This window comes from Tupaia chinensis, unplaced genomic scaffold, assembly GCF_000334495.1.
Source record: "Tupaia chinensis unplaced genomic scaffold, TupChi_1.0 Scaffold000279_1, whole genome shotgun sequence".
Taxonomy (NCBI): Eukaryota; Metazoa; Chordata; class Mammalia; order Scandentia; family Tupaiidae; genus Tupaia; species Tupaia belangeri.
Genome location: NW_006159762.1, coordinates 1,591,693 through 1,606,342, shown reverse-complemented (window position 1 = coordinate 1,606,342; position 14,650 = coordinate 1,591,693). Strand labels below are relative to the sequence as shown.

Sequence of the window (14,650 nt, the reverse complement as noted above, 5' to 3'; positions counted from 1 at the left end):
AGCGCGGGCCGGCTGCCCGCTGCCCGCGATGCCCATGCAGGGCGGTGCGCTGAGTCCCGAGGAAGAGCTGCGGGCTGCGGTGCTGCAGCTGCGCGAGACCGTCGTGCAGCAGAAGGAGACGCTGGGCGCGCAGCGCGAGGCCATCCGCGAGCTCACCGGCAAGCTCGCGCGCTGCGAGGGACTGGCGGGCAGCAAGGCGCGGGGCGCGGCGGCCACGGGCAAGGACACTATGGGCGACCTACCGCGGGATCCGGGCCACGTCGTGGAGCAGCTCAGTCGATCGCTGCAGACACTCAAGGATCGCTTGGAGAGCCTCGAGGTAGCGGCGCGCGAGGAAGCGCGGGGAAGCGCGGGGCACCTGGGAGAGGACTCCCCTACGGGAGTGGGGGAAGCACAGTTCACGAGAGGAATATGTGATCCCAGCAGGGCGCGCTTGTCCGCGGGAGTGAGCTGATATCCAGGGCACAACTAGGAGATCTCTATCCAGCTAAGGAACTTATAGACGTCGCATACCCTTCCCCTGTTACCCCCTTTCTGGAATGAAAGCGTTAAATTCCCCTCCCGTCCCGGGACTGCCACTGAACCCACCTTGCACTTCCCGAGTTCCGGACTAGCTCACAGGATGGCCAAGCCAGGCGCAAAATACCCGGGGTCGGTGCAGCCTCTTTCCTTTCTTGCAAAGTCGCTGAATCTCCGCGGGGCGGGACGTGAGCCTGTAGGCTGTGCCGGGTGTTTTGAGGCTGCCACCGGAGGTCAGCTGCCCTTGGCATCTGGTGTTTCCTTTTATAAATCCTGTCCGGCTGAACCAGAGGGGGCGGAGGTTTCGGGGGCTCGGCGGGAGGCTAGCGCTGCTGGACCTCCCGCTATCCCAGAACGCGCATCGTAGAAACCTCTTGTTAACTTCAAAGACGCCTCTGATTTCGAGGTGGACCATTTTAAGGAGCCCTTCTTTCTTTCCTTGGAAGAGGAAACCTTCCTTAACCCATCTCTCTCTCTCTCTGTCTCCCTCTCTCTCTCTCTGTACTTCAAACTTTGAGAGATAAATCCTCAATTAATTTTCGTCTTTACTTCCCACCCTCTTTAAGAAGTATGAACTTTTCTGTTAATAGCGTTTATCACAATACCTATTAACAAGACTAGGTTTAAATTGCAGGCGGTAATTGTTGCAAAATTATTTGAGTTTCTTTTGATATGATGGCTAAATATAGTATGTTTCCAGCATCCTATATCCCTTGATGCATTATGATTACTGACAGCTAATGTCTCCTAAGTACTAAATATCAGTCCAATGTATTAAATTTTAACCCGTGAAACAATGAGGCGGTCCTATTGTCTGCATTTTACAATTTGAAACACTTAGCTGTAGAAAGAGGTCAATAGCTTGCCAAGGACTCATGGCTAGGCAGTGGCTGGCTGCCTCCAGACCCAGCATGATCCTGGAGGAGTAAAAGAAAAAGGAAGTGAGCATTTAGAATCAGCGTTAAAAGCAAAGATTCCTGGAATTCAGAATAGTAACATATTTTACTGTCATTTTCCAGTAACATCTCTGCAAGCATCGTTATTTATGTGTGTGTCATACTAAAATTTGAGGATTGTTTTCATTTCTAGATGGAAGTTCATCAGCTTTGAGTACCATTATTTAACTCTTTTTTAAAAAATTCTACCCCTGTGTTGGTTTTCACCCAACCTAGAATTAGATATGCTAGTTAAAATTTTTACACTTTTTGGAACAGAAGAATAACAGCTTTTTAAGAGGGAAAATGAGATTCACACATTTCAAACATTGTGGCAAAGTATTCCTTGTCTGACTTTGAAATCCTTTCCATACCAAAACAATAGTAACAATAAGCATCAGTGAAATGCTCCCCTTCCTGCCATTGGCAGGGTTGAATGCTCAAGTTTCAGAATCTTTTTCCTTGTGGTCTGGCCACTGGAGCTACGTTTCACAATTTTCAACTGGCCTAAACATTAATATTTCTCCTGGTATCCCTCGTCCTCTCCTTCCGACAGCAACAGCTACGAGTGAACGCATCCAACGCGGGGCTGCCCGGTGACTTTCGCGAGGTGCTCCAGCGGCGGCTGGGAGAGCTGGAGAGGCAGCTGCTGCGCAAGGTGGCAGAGCTGGAGGACGAGAAGTCCCTGCTGCACAACGAGACCTCTGCTCACCGGCAGAAGACCGAGAGCGCCCTGAACGCGCTGCTGCAGAGGGTGACGGAGCTGGAGCGAGGTGCGTCCTTTCCTTGTTTCTCTGTCTGGGAGTAGCCAGGTTTTCAGCACTTGCGATCAAATCCAGGGTTTCAGTTGATGGACAGCAGTGATGGTGGCACACGTGGAGATGGTTCCTGGATGTTTGAGCAAATAAAGCTGTCTGACAACAGTTGTCCTAGGGATTAGCCCCCAGCCCCCACTGGCATTATCCCTGGAAAAGCAAATGAACTCGGACTAGCTTGCATAAACAGCCTGATCTCTGACCTCCTGCCAGGTGGGCGTTTCAGTCCCTTCTTAGCTAGTCTTTGCAGCAGATTCTATGTATCTTTCTCTTCTTTGCTTAAGCTGTGGTGGGAAAGTTTCTCCCTTGGGAGATGGCAAAGGGTTAAGGACTCCAAATGATTCGAGTTGCACTATTAACTCCCAAACTGCTGGGTGACCTGCGTATAAAGTAGGTCACACTTTAGGTTTGTGGGACTTGGTGTAGAATTATAATCCTCTCAGATGCACTAACCTGACAAAGGAAATTTCTTTCCTTTTAAAATTTTATTCATAAGAGATATCAGATTTTTGACAGGGTCTTATTGCATTGAGATCCTCCTGCCCCAGCCTCCCAGCTCACTAGGACTGTAGGCTCATGCCACTGCGGCTGGCTACTGGGGCCTCCCAAGTGACCTCAGCTTTTAGTAGCAGCATCTTAGCAGCATACACCATCATGGCTGAGCCCCAGAGCAATGTCTGATGACTCAGTTGCATGAGAATGTCGAGTAGCAAAACATCCAGTGATCTCTGTGAATGACATTGGCCCAGAAGGGCAGATGGAGAAGGAATAGCATCCCTGTCCATTTTACAGCAAGCTCCCACAAATCACAGGTGTCCTTCAGCGTCTTCCTACTCTCTTCCTTCAGAAAAGCCCATTCTTTCTTTCCTGCCCTTCTTAGAAAAAGGGTGTGTGTGGCTTACCTGTTAGACTTGGATTCTTGAGTTTCCAAAAATATTTCCTCTCTGCCTCGCCTCCACTGCTGGATGACCTCAGGAGACTCATTAGGTCTCGAGAGCCTTCCCTGATGATAGAGCAGCTGCAGCTGTGGCCTTGTAACTTGACAAGAGGGGGTGGGGGCAGGCTCTGGTCACGGGTAAGTGTAGCTCTGGGGACCAGACTTGACCACAGTGGATCCTTAGGGCATTCAGGGCAATGAGAGTGGCACATGAAAGTTACTAGGGATCTTGAAAAGGGTAGCTGTAGACCAAGAGAAGGGCTTTGCCTAAAACTGTGGTGGCTGTATATCTCAGTTGGTGCAGTGTCCAAGCTGCTACAAGGTGGTGAGTTAGTGGAAGTCTGTGGCTTAGAGCAGAGTAGTACCAGGCAGTATGCTGAGCACTTCATTCCTGGGAAATCAGACCAGAAAAATGCTCAGCTTTCAGCCAGACATGTGTCATTTGGGAAGAGGAGACCAAAGGGATATCTAAATACCCACCCATCCACCCACCCCCAAATATACAATGACTAGAAAATATACCATGTTCCTTAGAAGCAGCCCGCAGAGCTCAGAGAAGGTGGGGGGTTATGAGGGGCTCTGGCCTTCAGTCCCCCATCCTCAGCCTGTTATGTTCTAGACCAGATCCCACTTGGGAGTTCCAACTCTGTGTCTCTGTAACCCCAGCAACAACCCTGTGAGGTAGATGTTAGTTCATATGAGAGACTGAAGTCAGAGTAAGGGATGCCTACATTTATATGGCCAGGAGACTACAGAGCTGAGGTCTGTTACCCCAGAGGAGCAACAGAGGTTGCAACCCAAATTGCAGCTTGGGCCCCTGCCCTGCTGGGAACAGGCTCCCTGGAGTCCAGCAGCTAGCACTCAAACCTTGTATGTGGATGCTCACAAGAGTGAGCATCTGGGTCCCAAGAGTGCTTTTTGATTTCTTTGTTGTGGGACCTGCTCTTCTGCAAGGGCCTCTAGAGTCTGGCCAGCTGGCCAGGCACAGCCCAGCTTGGTGTTGAAATGAATGTTGGCACTGAGATGACCAAAGCCTCTCTTCTAGCTCCAGGCTATTTGTCCTCCTCCTTTGCCTCATCTGCTACCTGCAGTTTCTGATTAATTGGTCAGGCCTTTTAATTCCTTAATTGGTTTTAACCAAGTTTCCTCTGAACCTCCAAGCTATTTTATTTAAATAAAGGACACTAGCTTTCAGGGTGTAGGCCCCTTCCTCTGCCCTTTGACTCTCCCAGTTCTAAGTAAACCTATCTGTTGTCACTGAGCTAATGATATTCCTGACACCAAGTCTTATTAAATTGGTAAGTCTGCCCACCTGCAAGCTGAAATGCCATTTCTCTTTATTAGATAATGATACCTCCATTAAGAACATGGTCTTTACCACTTGAAGATTAAGGACTAGCAGCTATATGTAGTTGAAAGAAAGGCTTCTAGTTCCTGTTGTCAGTCACTAGCTATGTGACTTCAGATAAATCACCTCACTTCTCTGGGCATCAAGGAGCTTCTAGTATATATTGTTTACTCTGAGAGAAACTGTGCTTGAGGGATTGTGACAGGGAAAGATTGATCTACTCAGGCTCCTGTCATACAGAAGAGGTGAGGAAGGGATTAAGCTCATTCCATCGTTAACAGCAGCAGCTCAACTCTGTTGGTTCTGGCTCCAGAGAGCCTGCCTGAGTCTGAGAGCAATGGAGACCCTTGTGAATGCTGAATGAAGACTTGCTGAATGAGTGAAAAGCATTTAGGCTCCTTCACTGGCAGGACCTGGTCCCCAAATAAGAGGAAAGCTTTTTCCATGACAGCTTACAGGACCAAGAGTTATCCTGCAAACTTTGGAAATTATGATAATTGGACAGGGGCTACTATTAAGTGAACTTTGATCTTAAACCAAAACTGTATTGAAAATCACTTAAACCTTAAGGGTTGGTTTTCAAGGATTTCAGATGTGCCATTTACTTGGGAGTGGCCAGGGGAATTCTTGCCAGTTCCAGGAAGTTATAGATGGGTCAAGGCCAAGGACCAGGAGTTTATCCTGGGTGGGGAGGGATGCCCCTGCATATTCTGCCTCCCACTGGCTTGACACTACAGGAAGTGATCAATTACCACTGTCTTTTCTTGAAAAAAGGCCAAGTCCACAATAGGGATTTAGACCAGAAAGCCACTGCTGGGTTAAATGATGGTATTAAGACCCAGGAGCCTGACACTCTTGCCTTGGCAGTGGTCATTCCTTAGTGAGAGGTGATGTGGGCTAAATGCTTTAGACAAGTGTTTACCAAGTACCCAGTCCCTGTGAGGTTTTCTTCCTTTAAGCTCAAGTGGGTGGATTCCAGACCCTACCATTTCTGAGAGGTTCATATTTAAGGAAATAGCTGAAGTGACAAAACTTCACAGAGGTAGGGTTATCTGACCTTATGTAACAAGTACATTGGATATACCTTGCCTCTGCTCACGTCCTCAGACCTTCTAGTTCATCACATATCACCATGAAAACAGGGAGGATTCACCAGAGGGGACTAGAACTTTTTCTCTTCTGGATTCAAAGAGGTCTCTCTTCCTGTCCTACAAGATCAAGGAAAATTCTCAGCTGTGCCAAGTGTACTGCCCACAGAATATTCCTTGCCCCTGTTTCCTGTCCTGGTCCTCCTTGGGGCCTTGTATCTTGCTGTCATCTCTGCAGAGAGTTCTGCTCCACAGATGTTTTCATGCAGTTGACTTGACTCTTCATATTTGGGTTCCAGCTCGGATTCCTTCTCAACTGCCCTCACTTCGTCCAGCCACTTCACAGTAGGAGTCACTGCCTGGCCTTCCCTTGTTCATCTGCTCTCGTTTCCTGTCTGTCTTCCCTATCAGATTGAGCTCCCTGAAGAGAGCCATGTCCTGATAGATTCCAGCACCCGAAACAGTGGCTGGCATGGCCCAGGTGCTCAGGCACTTCAGGGACTGCCTTACTAAGGAGTCCAGGAGGGACATTGCTGGGCAGTGCTGGTGGGGGTGGCCTAATTCATGTCAGACTCTCTTCTCCTTCCTTAGGCAACAGTGCATTTAAGTCACCAGATGCATTTAAAGTGTCCCTCCCCCTCCGCACTAATTACCTGTACGGCAAGATCAAGAAGACACTGCCCGAACTGTACGCCTTCACTATCTGCCTGTGGCTGCGGTCCAGCGCCTCACCGGGCATCGGTACCCCCTTCTCGTATGCAGTCCCTGGACAGGCCAATGAGATTGTGCTGATAGAGTGGGGCAACAATCCCATTGAGCTGCTCATCAATGACAAGGTAAGGCCTGCTTCTACTCCTACTCTCCCCTCATCAGATCTGGGGATTGGAGGGAGTCTGTCCATAGCCACCAGCCTTCCATACTGCACAGGTCCCAGCCAGTCCACATACTTCTTTGTCCACAGTACAGGGCCACAGACAGGTCTCTGCAGTGTTGTCCTCTCATCATTGGAACAGTTTTACACCAAGTCAGTCCTACTCTGGGCAGCTGGCAGGGTGAGGGGTGGGCAGAGGCAGCTGTAGTTCACAGAGGCAGCAGCAGAGGGTCCAGGCTCCTGGGCCGTGGGAGACACAATGTGAACAGGCCCCTGCGTGCAGTCTGAATGGTTGCTGGCCCTTAGGCCAGTGAGGGCTAGTTCCTGGGGCCGCACTGATGAAGGGGATGCACACATGCTTATGCCTCTCTCTGAGTGATAGGATGTCTTGAGAGCATATGTTTTTTGAGGGGTCAGGTTTATTGAGATAAAATTTACCTACAATAAAACTTACCCTTCAACGTATACAGTTCAGCCAGTTTTGACAAATAGATACAGTTGTAGAACCACAACCACAATTAAAATAAAAGATAGCTTCATCACCCCCCTCCCAACGAAATTCCCTCATACCTCTTCACAGTCAGCTCTTGCCCTACCCCAGCCCGTGGCAACTATCAGTCTGTCTTCTCTACCTTTTCCAGAGCCAGTGTTCCTATCTATAGATTGGCTGGTTTCGACATTCTGGAATGTCATCAGAAGAGGTCAGCTCCGGGCCTCTTCAGGACCCTCCAGAAGTCCCACTTCAAAACTTTGATTCTAAAGTCAAACTCAGTGTAATACAAAGCGCATCCTGAAACCCCCCTTGTGAATTCAAGTGTTTGAATGATTATGCCAGCTCTCTGGCTGGCTAAGAACCATCACCATGTGGGGAGCAGTCTGGCCCCTTGCATTGTCTTCTCTTAACTGCCCTGGGGATGGGGTGTTTAAGTTGGCTGAGCTGTGGGAGTCCACCTGCAGTGCTGCTTCTAACACCACTTCCCCAGGCCAGGGATTAATTTTTCTAAACACTTGAGGACACAGTAGGACCAAGAGCCTTGTTTTCTTTTCAGGTTAGATGCCTTGTAAACATCTAATTCCTGGGAGGAAGGCTTCAGGTTGCTAGGAGACCCACAGTAACAACAGGGCAGTCCGTAGTCAGCCTTTCTGAAGTGTTCATAGGGTAACTGGGAAGCTGGTCGGATTGTTGTGTTCTTCCTCCAGTTCTGTGTTCAGTCTCTTCATGTGTGCACACCTGCATCCACACCCACCTGCCTGAAGGCCTTTGGGCCTCTACACAGGAGGTTGTGGCATCTCCTCTCTCCCCCAGCACACATGAGGATCCCTGAGAGCCACTGGAGGTTTGCAACTTTGCCTGAGGAGTACAGGTGGCTGTACAACTCTTTTCCAAACCAGTTGGCCTGTAGAGCTCTCAGGTTCTCTGACATAGAGTACTCAAGGCCAGTTGTCCAGTTCATCTTGGGCTGTCCCCCCCTGCAATTCCCCCCATGAAGTGTCTTTGTCACATGCACATGGCAGCTGGGACAGGCATGTTGCAGGGAAGAGGAGACTAGGCAATGGACCCTGGATGATGGCAAGAGCAGCAGCCCCAGGACTCCCAGTGTCCTCCCCACTTCCTGCCCTGGGAACTCCATGGAGAGAGGGCCTGGAAAGACAAGTCCTCACCAGCACGTTGCTCCCCCAGGTTGCACAGCTGCCCCTGTTTGTCAGTGACGGCAAGTGGCACCACATCTGTGTCACCTGGACAACACGAGACGGCATGTGGGAAGCTTTCCAGGATGGGGAGAAGCTCGGCACTGGGGAGAACCTGGCCCCATGGCACCCTATCAAGCCAGGTGGCGTGCTGATCCTCGGGCAGGAGCAGGTGGGTACAGGGGGGCACACCCTCCCAGGGATGACCAAGGAGGGCCAGTCAGCCAAGCTGCACCAGCCAAGCTTGCAGCTAACCGCCTCCACTTCCCAGCTCCAGCTGTCTACCCCTCAGACCTGGCTACAGCCAGCCCAGAGGAGCCAGGTTCCTGGAAGCATAGCCTACGCCATCTTGTGGCCTGAGGGGCCGAGGACAGGTGTGAGGTTATAGCCATCACTGGCAAGGAGTAGTGTGGTGGGTTCAGAAAGATTCACAGATGGAACCTGACCTGAGGGAAGAGTGTCCCCAGGTCTTGGAGTCATCCCGTGACACAGGTTCCAGCTTCCTTCTGGGATGGAGGCTATGGGAGGACATCTCCCAGGTCTGAGCATTTGGCCCTGCCTAGTACAGTACTGACTCAGGATGCTAGGCCTGGTATCTCCCAGGAGCTGCTTACTCAAGGTCTCAACCCTGGTCCCCAGCAAGGGCACTTAAGAAATGCATGTCAGGTGCTCGCTTGTGGGGAGACCAGCAGAAAAGAGTGAGACCTTGGAGGCCACCCTCAAGAAACTTGCACCTAGGTGAGGGAGGAGCTAAGTAGTCAGCCATCTGGTCTTAGGCAGATGAGAGCTGACATGTCAGTCTGTGCTGGGTTTTGATGATGGAAACACTGGGCACTTTGGGGTGCTTTGAGTCAGGCACCTCTCTGGCCCACTCCCCTCCTCAGTCCCCTGCTACTTCCTCCTGGGAGGGCTGGGAGTCAGGAACCACAGCTCTGGTCCTCAGCTTGGAACCTTGGACCAGTGCCCCGCCTTTCTGGCCTTAGCTTCCCTTTGTATAGATGAGGTGATTTGAGTAGAGTCAGCTCCCAGGCCTGACACGCCCAGGAGCTTCACAGCCTGCAGAGCTTGGTGTCCAGGGAGCCTAGTAGGAGTTGAGTGAGTCAGGGACGCTCATGTCTCTTGCCTCCCTCCCATCTTCCAGGGGCTTTAGTGGACATGTCTGCTTTGAGCCTGCCCTGATACAGACATCTCATTCCCATTTTCCAGGACACTGTTGGGGGCCGGTTCGATGCTACTCAGGCGTTTGTGGGGGAGCTTAGCCAGTTCAACATATGGGACCGCGTCCTCCGCGCACAAGAAATTGTCAACATTGCCAACTGCTCCACAAACATGCCCGGCAACATCATCCCGTGGGTGGATAACAACGTCGATGTGTTTGGGGGCGCCTCCAAGTGGCCAGCGGAGACCTGCGAGGAGCGTCTCCTTGACTTGTAGCTGCCTCCTCTCCATCCAGGAGGCTGAGGTTAGGCTATCCTGGGAGTCCAGGGTAACTTACTTCCCCCCGTTAAACTGTGTAAAGCCTCTTGCCAGGATGGGCTGGGGCCCCCAGTGCCCACTCCTAGGGAATCTCGAAGACTGAGGCTGTGTGGCAGTATTTGTCACCAGCTTATTTGTTACCAAGATTTTTGTTTGGGGGATGGTACCAGAATCCCCTGGGAAGAAGCCCTGAGCCGCAAGTGGGCAAATATCTGACTTCCTGCTGTGGGTGAGGTTGAAGTTCACGCCCCTCCCCAGCACCCTGTAAATGCTAGTGCAGCCCCAGCCCCACCTACCCTCTTGGAGCTCTGGTCCCATGTGTGCGCCTCTCGTCTGTCCCTTTAGTGGCTTTGTAGCCACCCGCTGGAGTGTCCCTTGTGTGTTGAGCACATCCCTGCCGTGAACCGAGCACGCAGCAAAGCAGCCACCACCACCACCACCACCCCCCATCTGCAGAGGTCCTATCCTGTGTGTCTATGTGTTGTGACTCTCTCCTTCTGAGGACTCTTGAGCTGGTGGAGGAGGGCCACTATCGAAAGCCCTGCCTTTCTCAAAGCAGAGGCCATAGTGGCTGTAGAGGGGAAGATTTGGGGGGATTCTGAATGGAGAAGGGCCATGCCCAAGCTCCTCCCCATCTGTCATCTCTTCCTCAGAACGATGCTTTGACTGAATCCTCACTAGATATGGCTTTGAAAAGGCCTCTCTTCTCATCTGGTGCCAAAGCACAGTCCCAGCTTTTACAATCATTTGGTGTGGTTGGGGAGGTATATCTTTCTCCTGACAGCAAAGGACAGTCATTAAAAGGCTCCCACTTTGCGACGTTTCATCCCACTGTGAGGAGTGTGCTCATTTTTAATTCCTGTTTATTCCTGTGAGCATTTGACTGTCTCCATCAACTATTTCCCCGAGAACTTTTTAAGAAAACGGATGTCATTTGGCTGACTTGTGCTTAGTGACTCCAGGCTGCTTCATCTATGGGACAGAAGTAGTTATTTATTTTAAAGATAAAACTATTCAATGGGGAAATTTATAAAGCTAAATATTATATATTTTATTTTTCATACATGTTTGAAGTGCAGATGTGTGGAAATTCCATTCGTAGGACCAAGTTGACATGCCCATCCTGACACTGTATGCCTCAAGACCTTCTGATGATGGAATTTTGATTAAAGTGCACTGGAAGATGCTTTGGTATTTGTTTTCTCTGAGTTTGGGGCTGAGGGTGGGGAGGGGTGGTCTTCCCCACCTTTGGCGGGAGGATGGCTGCCCTAGTTTGCCGGAGATGGCCACAGTGAGCCTATCAGGTGGACTTGGGCGGATCCAAGGATGCTTGGAGGCTGTGGTCCAGGTCTGCATTCTTTCCTCCTCAGGCCAGGCTCAGGCTGGGAGGACCCAGCAGTCTCTGTCTTGGCTCCTTGTCCCCAGCCTGTCCCTGTCATCTTACCCAGAGGATCGAACTTAGCTATCGGATGCACCATTTTTGAGTCGTGTGCCCTCTTTTTCTTGGTAGCTGCAGAGTATAACTTAGTTTGTCCCTTCCCAAGTAGCAATGTCAATTTTTCTTTCTTTCTTTTTTTATCTTTCTAATTTTTGCCAGAGGCCACATACACTTACCAGAAAGAGAGGAGCAAAGTGAAAAAGCACCCCCAGTGGGAATTGGTCACACCGTTTTGGGTACACACATGCCCCTGCCATGGTTCTTAAGCTGCCAAGTCTGGGACTCAAACAATGCAGTCAGTCATGTGGGATTCAGCCGCCTTCACCATGCCATGGGCTGGCCCATCAATTTCTATCATAATAAGGTCATGGGGACCAATGGACACCATAAACCATATGTTCCTGATACTGGACTCTCTAAAAACAAGATTGGTGTGTCACTGAACTTCCTGGAGTCCACTTTCAATGTGCATTATAACTTGGCAGGAACTGAATATCATTAGTGTTGGGTAAAACATGAAATTAGGCCAGATTCCCTGCTTGGGGGCCTTTGGAATCCACAGTGCTGAGGCCAGGTGGAGAGCAGTTTATTTTGAATCCCATTCAGGATGAAAACACCAGCTGCTCTGATCTCTCTTGAAAGGTGCTGAGGGGTTTCCTTTTTCTAAACATGTGCCAGACTCTGAGCTGAGCTGACTTGACTTCCTAGCACTACCTCCTGTAAGAGCAAACCTTTGCAGTAGGACTTTCGAGCCCCTGCCCAGTCAGATAATGTCTTCCGTGCAATTGGAGAAGCTTTGAGTCCAGAATGGGGGCCCGAAGGGCTCCTTGCTGACCAGATGTGGTAAGATGAGAGAATTTCCTCTACTTATCATGGTGATAATGTTGGTCTTCCTGTTGGAGATTTGGCCTTCCTGACATAAAAACAGACACAAAAATCATCCATGCAATCCAGTGAGTTCTTTCTGCCTTGAGCCTCCCATCTGAAGACCCATGGCCTTAGTTTTCCTACTCAAGATCCTGACCCTTGGCTCAAGGCTGGAAAACACCTTGATAGTGAACTAGATTCTCAAAAAAAAGGGGATAGTATCATGGATGATGGAATGGTTTGATCAGTTAAGGGTTGACTACAGAAACTGTAGCTGAATGATCAATGGCTGATGAATTGAAAAGTGACAAAATACTGCTAATTAAAGGCAGTCTGGGACCAGGTCTCTGCTGATGGGGAAGGCAGGCCAGGAAACTTGACAGACTCACAGGGTTCCAGCATCAGCTCACCCGAGATAGAAGGGCTTAGAAAGAGAAGATGAGCTCCTGTCAAGCATGGGAATTCCACTCATTTTCTCAAGTATTTTAGGCATCTATATGTCAGCTACAATACTAGGCACTAGAGATACAGTAAGTTGTAAGGTAGTAAAATTCTCTTTTTAAATGGAGATATATTCCAGTAGAGAGTGTAGATGCAGGCAAATATATAAATAGGAAAAATGCTGTGTGATGTGACAGGGAGTAACTGAGAAATCACTTCCTAGAGTACATTTAAGTTGGAGCTTGATTGAAGAAAGGGAGATAATTTTGGATGGAAAATCCCAGGCAGAGGGAATAGCCAATGTGAAGAAAGCCCTTAGGTAGGGCTGAGCTTGCAATGTTCAAGAGAAGAAGCAGGGTGGCTGCATGCTCCGGGGAGGAGAGGAGTAGTAATGGGATAGAAAGCTAGCAGGGCCAGATCACAGAGAGCTTGAGTTTAGATTGCTACTCCAAGTGAAATGAGAAGTCTGGAGGTTTTTACATAAGGAAGTACAACAATTCAATTAATATTTTAAGGGCACTACTCTTCCTAGTGGGTGAAGAATGAACCAGAGAGGGTTGCAGGTGGAAGCTAGGATGGCACGAGTACTACTGTACTAGTCCAAGTCAGAGGGGATGATGACTTGCACTAGAGAAGGAACAGAGGAGATAGAAGTGTAAGGATTAGGATATACTTGGAAGTAGAGTTGTCAAGACTTATTTGAGATCTGGGATTTGGTAGAGAAGAATCAAGTATGAGGTTTTAAAAAGCTTAATGAGCTTCAAGTAGAATAAACTCAGATCCACACCTAGAAACATCATAACCAAACTGTCAAAAATCAAAGACAGAAAATCTTGAAAGCAACACAAGAGAAGAGTCTCACCACGTACAAGGAATTCTCAATAAGATTTACAGCTGAATTCTCATTAGAATTTACAGAGTCCAGAAGGCAGAGGGATGATGTATTCGAAGTACTGAAAGGAAAAGACTGTCAACCAAGAATCCTATATCTGGTAAAATTATCTTTCAAAAATGAAGGTAAAATTAAGACATTCCAAAATAAATAAAAACTGTTGAAAGTCAACACTAGCAGACCTGCCCTACAAGAAATACTAAAGAAAGTTCCTTCAAGCTAAAATAGAAGGATACTAGACAGTAAGTTAAATCTGCTTCAAGAAATAAAGAGCACTGATAAACTACTGGGTTGTCTAAAAAGTCATGATGACTTTTTACATAGAAAAAAAGTAATGACTTTTACAACTCAATATATAGGTAATTAGAGAGCGTAGATGTAATTTTTTGTTCGTAGTTCTGATTTGAAAGACAATTGCATAAATCAACAGTTATAAATTTTTACTGATGGGCAATAAATACGTAAAGATATGACATTAACAGAACAAAAAGTGGGTAGAGAGTGGAGCTATGTAAAAGCAAAATTTGAGAAAGTCATGTAGAGAAATTGATATTAATCTAAATTAGTTATAAATTAAGAGGTTAATTGTAACCCCCAAGCAACCACGAAGAAAATAACTAAAAAGAATGTATTAAAAGGAACAACAAAGGAATTGAGATACTACACCACAAAACATTCATTTAACAAAAAATAAGGCAGTAATAAAGAACAACAACAACAACAACAAAAACGCATGAGACAGAAAACAAACAGCAAAATGGCAAGCATAAATCCTACCTTATTAGCGATTACATTAAGTATAAATGTATTAAACACTCCAATTAAAAGGTAGAGTTTGGGGGAACCAGCAGTTAGCGTAATAATGGCTATGTCGCTGGACTCCCACATAGTCGACCGCGGTTCGCATCCCGGACCCGGTGGCTTAAAACTCACGCCGGGCGCATGTGCGTAAGTGCCCAAGATCCCGAGAGGAGAATGGAGGAGAAGGGATTGCGGCGTGACCATCCCCCCTGGGGGGTGATTTCTCGCTTTCTGTCTCTATGTCTCTCTCTGTCTGTCTGGCGAGCGCACGCGCCCTATAGCGAAAACCTCTCCAAAAAAAAAAAAAGGAAGAGTTTGGAACACTAAAATTTTTAAATGCTCTATATACAATCTATAAGTGATAAACTTCAGCTTCAAAGAGATACAAAAAGAATGAAAGTAAAAGAATAGAAAAACAGTGCATCATAAAACCCAAAGCAAATCGTTATAAAAAGAGAGCTAGAGTAGTTTTATTACTATCAGACAAAACAGACTTTAATACAAAAACTTATTGGAAACAAAAGTAATTTTAT

General features: G+C 48.1%; 1 protein-coding gene across 1 annotated transcript; it reads left to right on the top strand.

Moving 5' to 3' along the window:
* Positions 1-8: 8 nt before the first annotated feature.
* On the top strand, positions 9-10,864 carry NPTX2 (neuronal pentraxin 2). The gene is made up of 5 exons (XM_014588478.1): positions 9-319; positions 2,011-2,227; positions 6,234-6,478; positions 8,195-8,374; positions 9,409-10,864. The coding sequence occupies exons 1-5, from the start codon at positions 29-31 to the stop codon at positions 9,634-9,636; spliced, it is 1,161 nt and encodes a 386-aa protein (XP_014443964.1). The 5' UTR covers positions 9-28; the 3' UTR covers positions 9,637-10,864.
* Positions 10,865-14,650: the final 3,786 nt, after the last annotated feature.

Bases quoted from the DNA above. Each gene is read 5' to 3' on its own strand.
- NPTX2 (XM_014588478.1), top strand. From the start codon at position 29: ATGCCCATGCAGGGCGGTGCGCTGAGTCCCGAGGAAGAGCTGCGGGCT. The intron at 2,228-6,233 runs GTGCGTCCTTTC...CTCCTTCCTTAG, and splicing joins GGTGACGGAGCTGGAGCGAG to GCAACAGTGCATTTAAGTCA. The intron at 8,375-9,408 runs GTGGGTACAGGG...CCCATTTTCCAG, and splicing joins TGATCCTCGGGCAGGAGCAG to GACACTGTTGGGGGCCGGTT.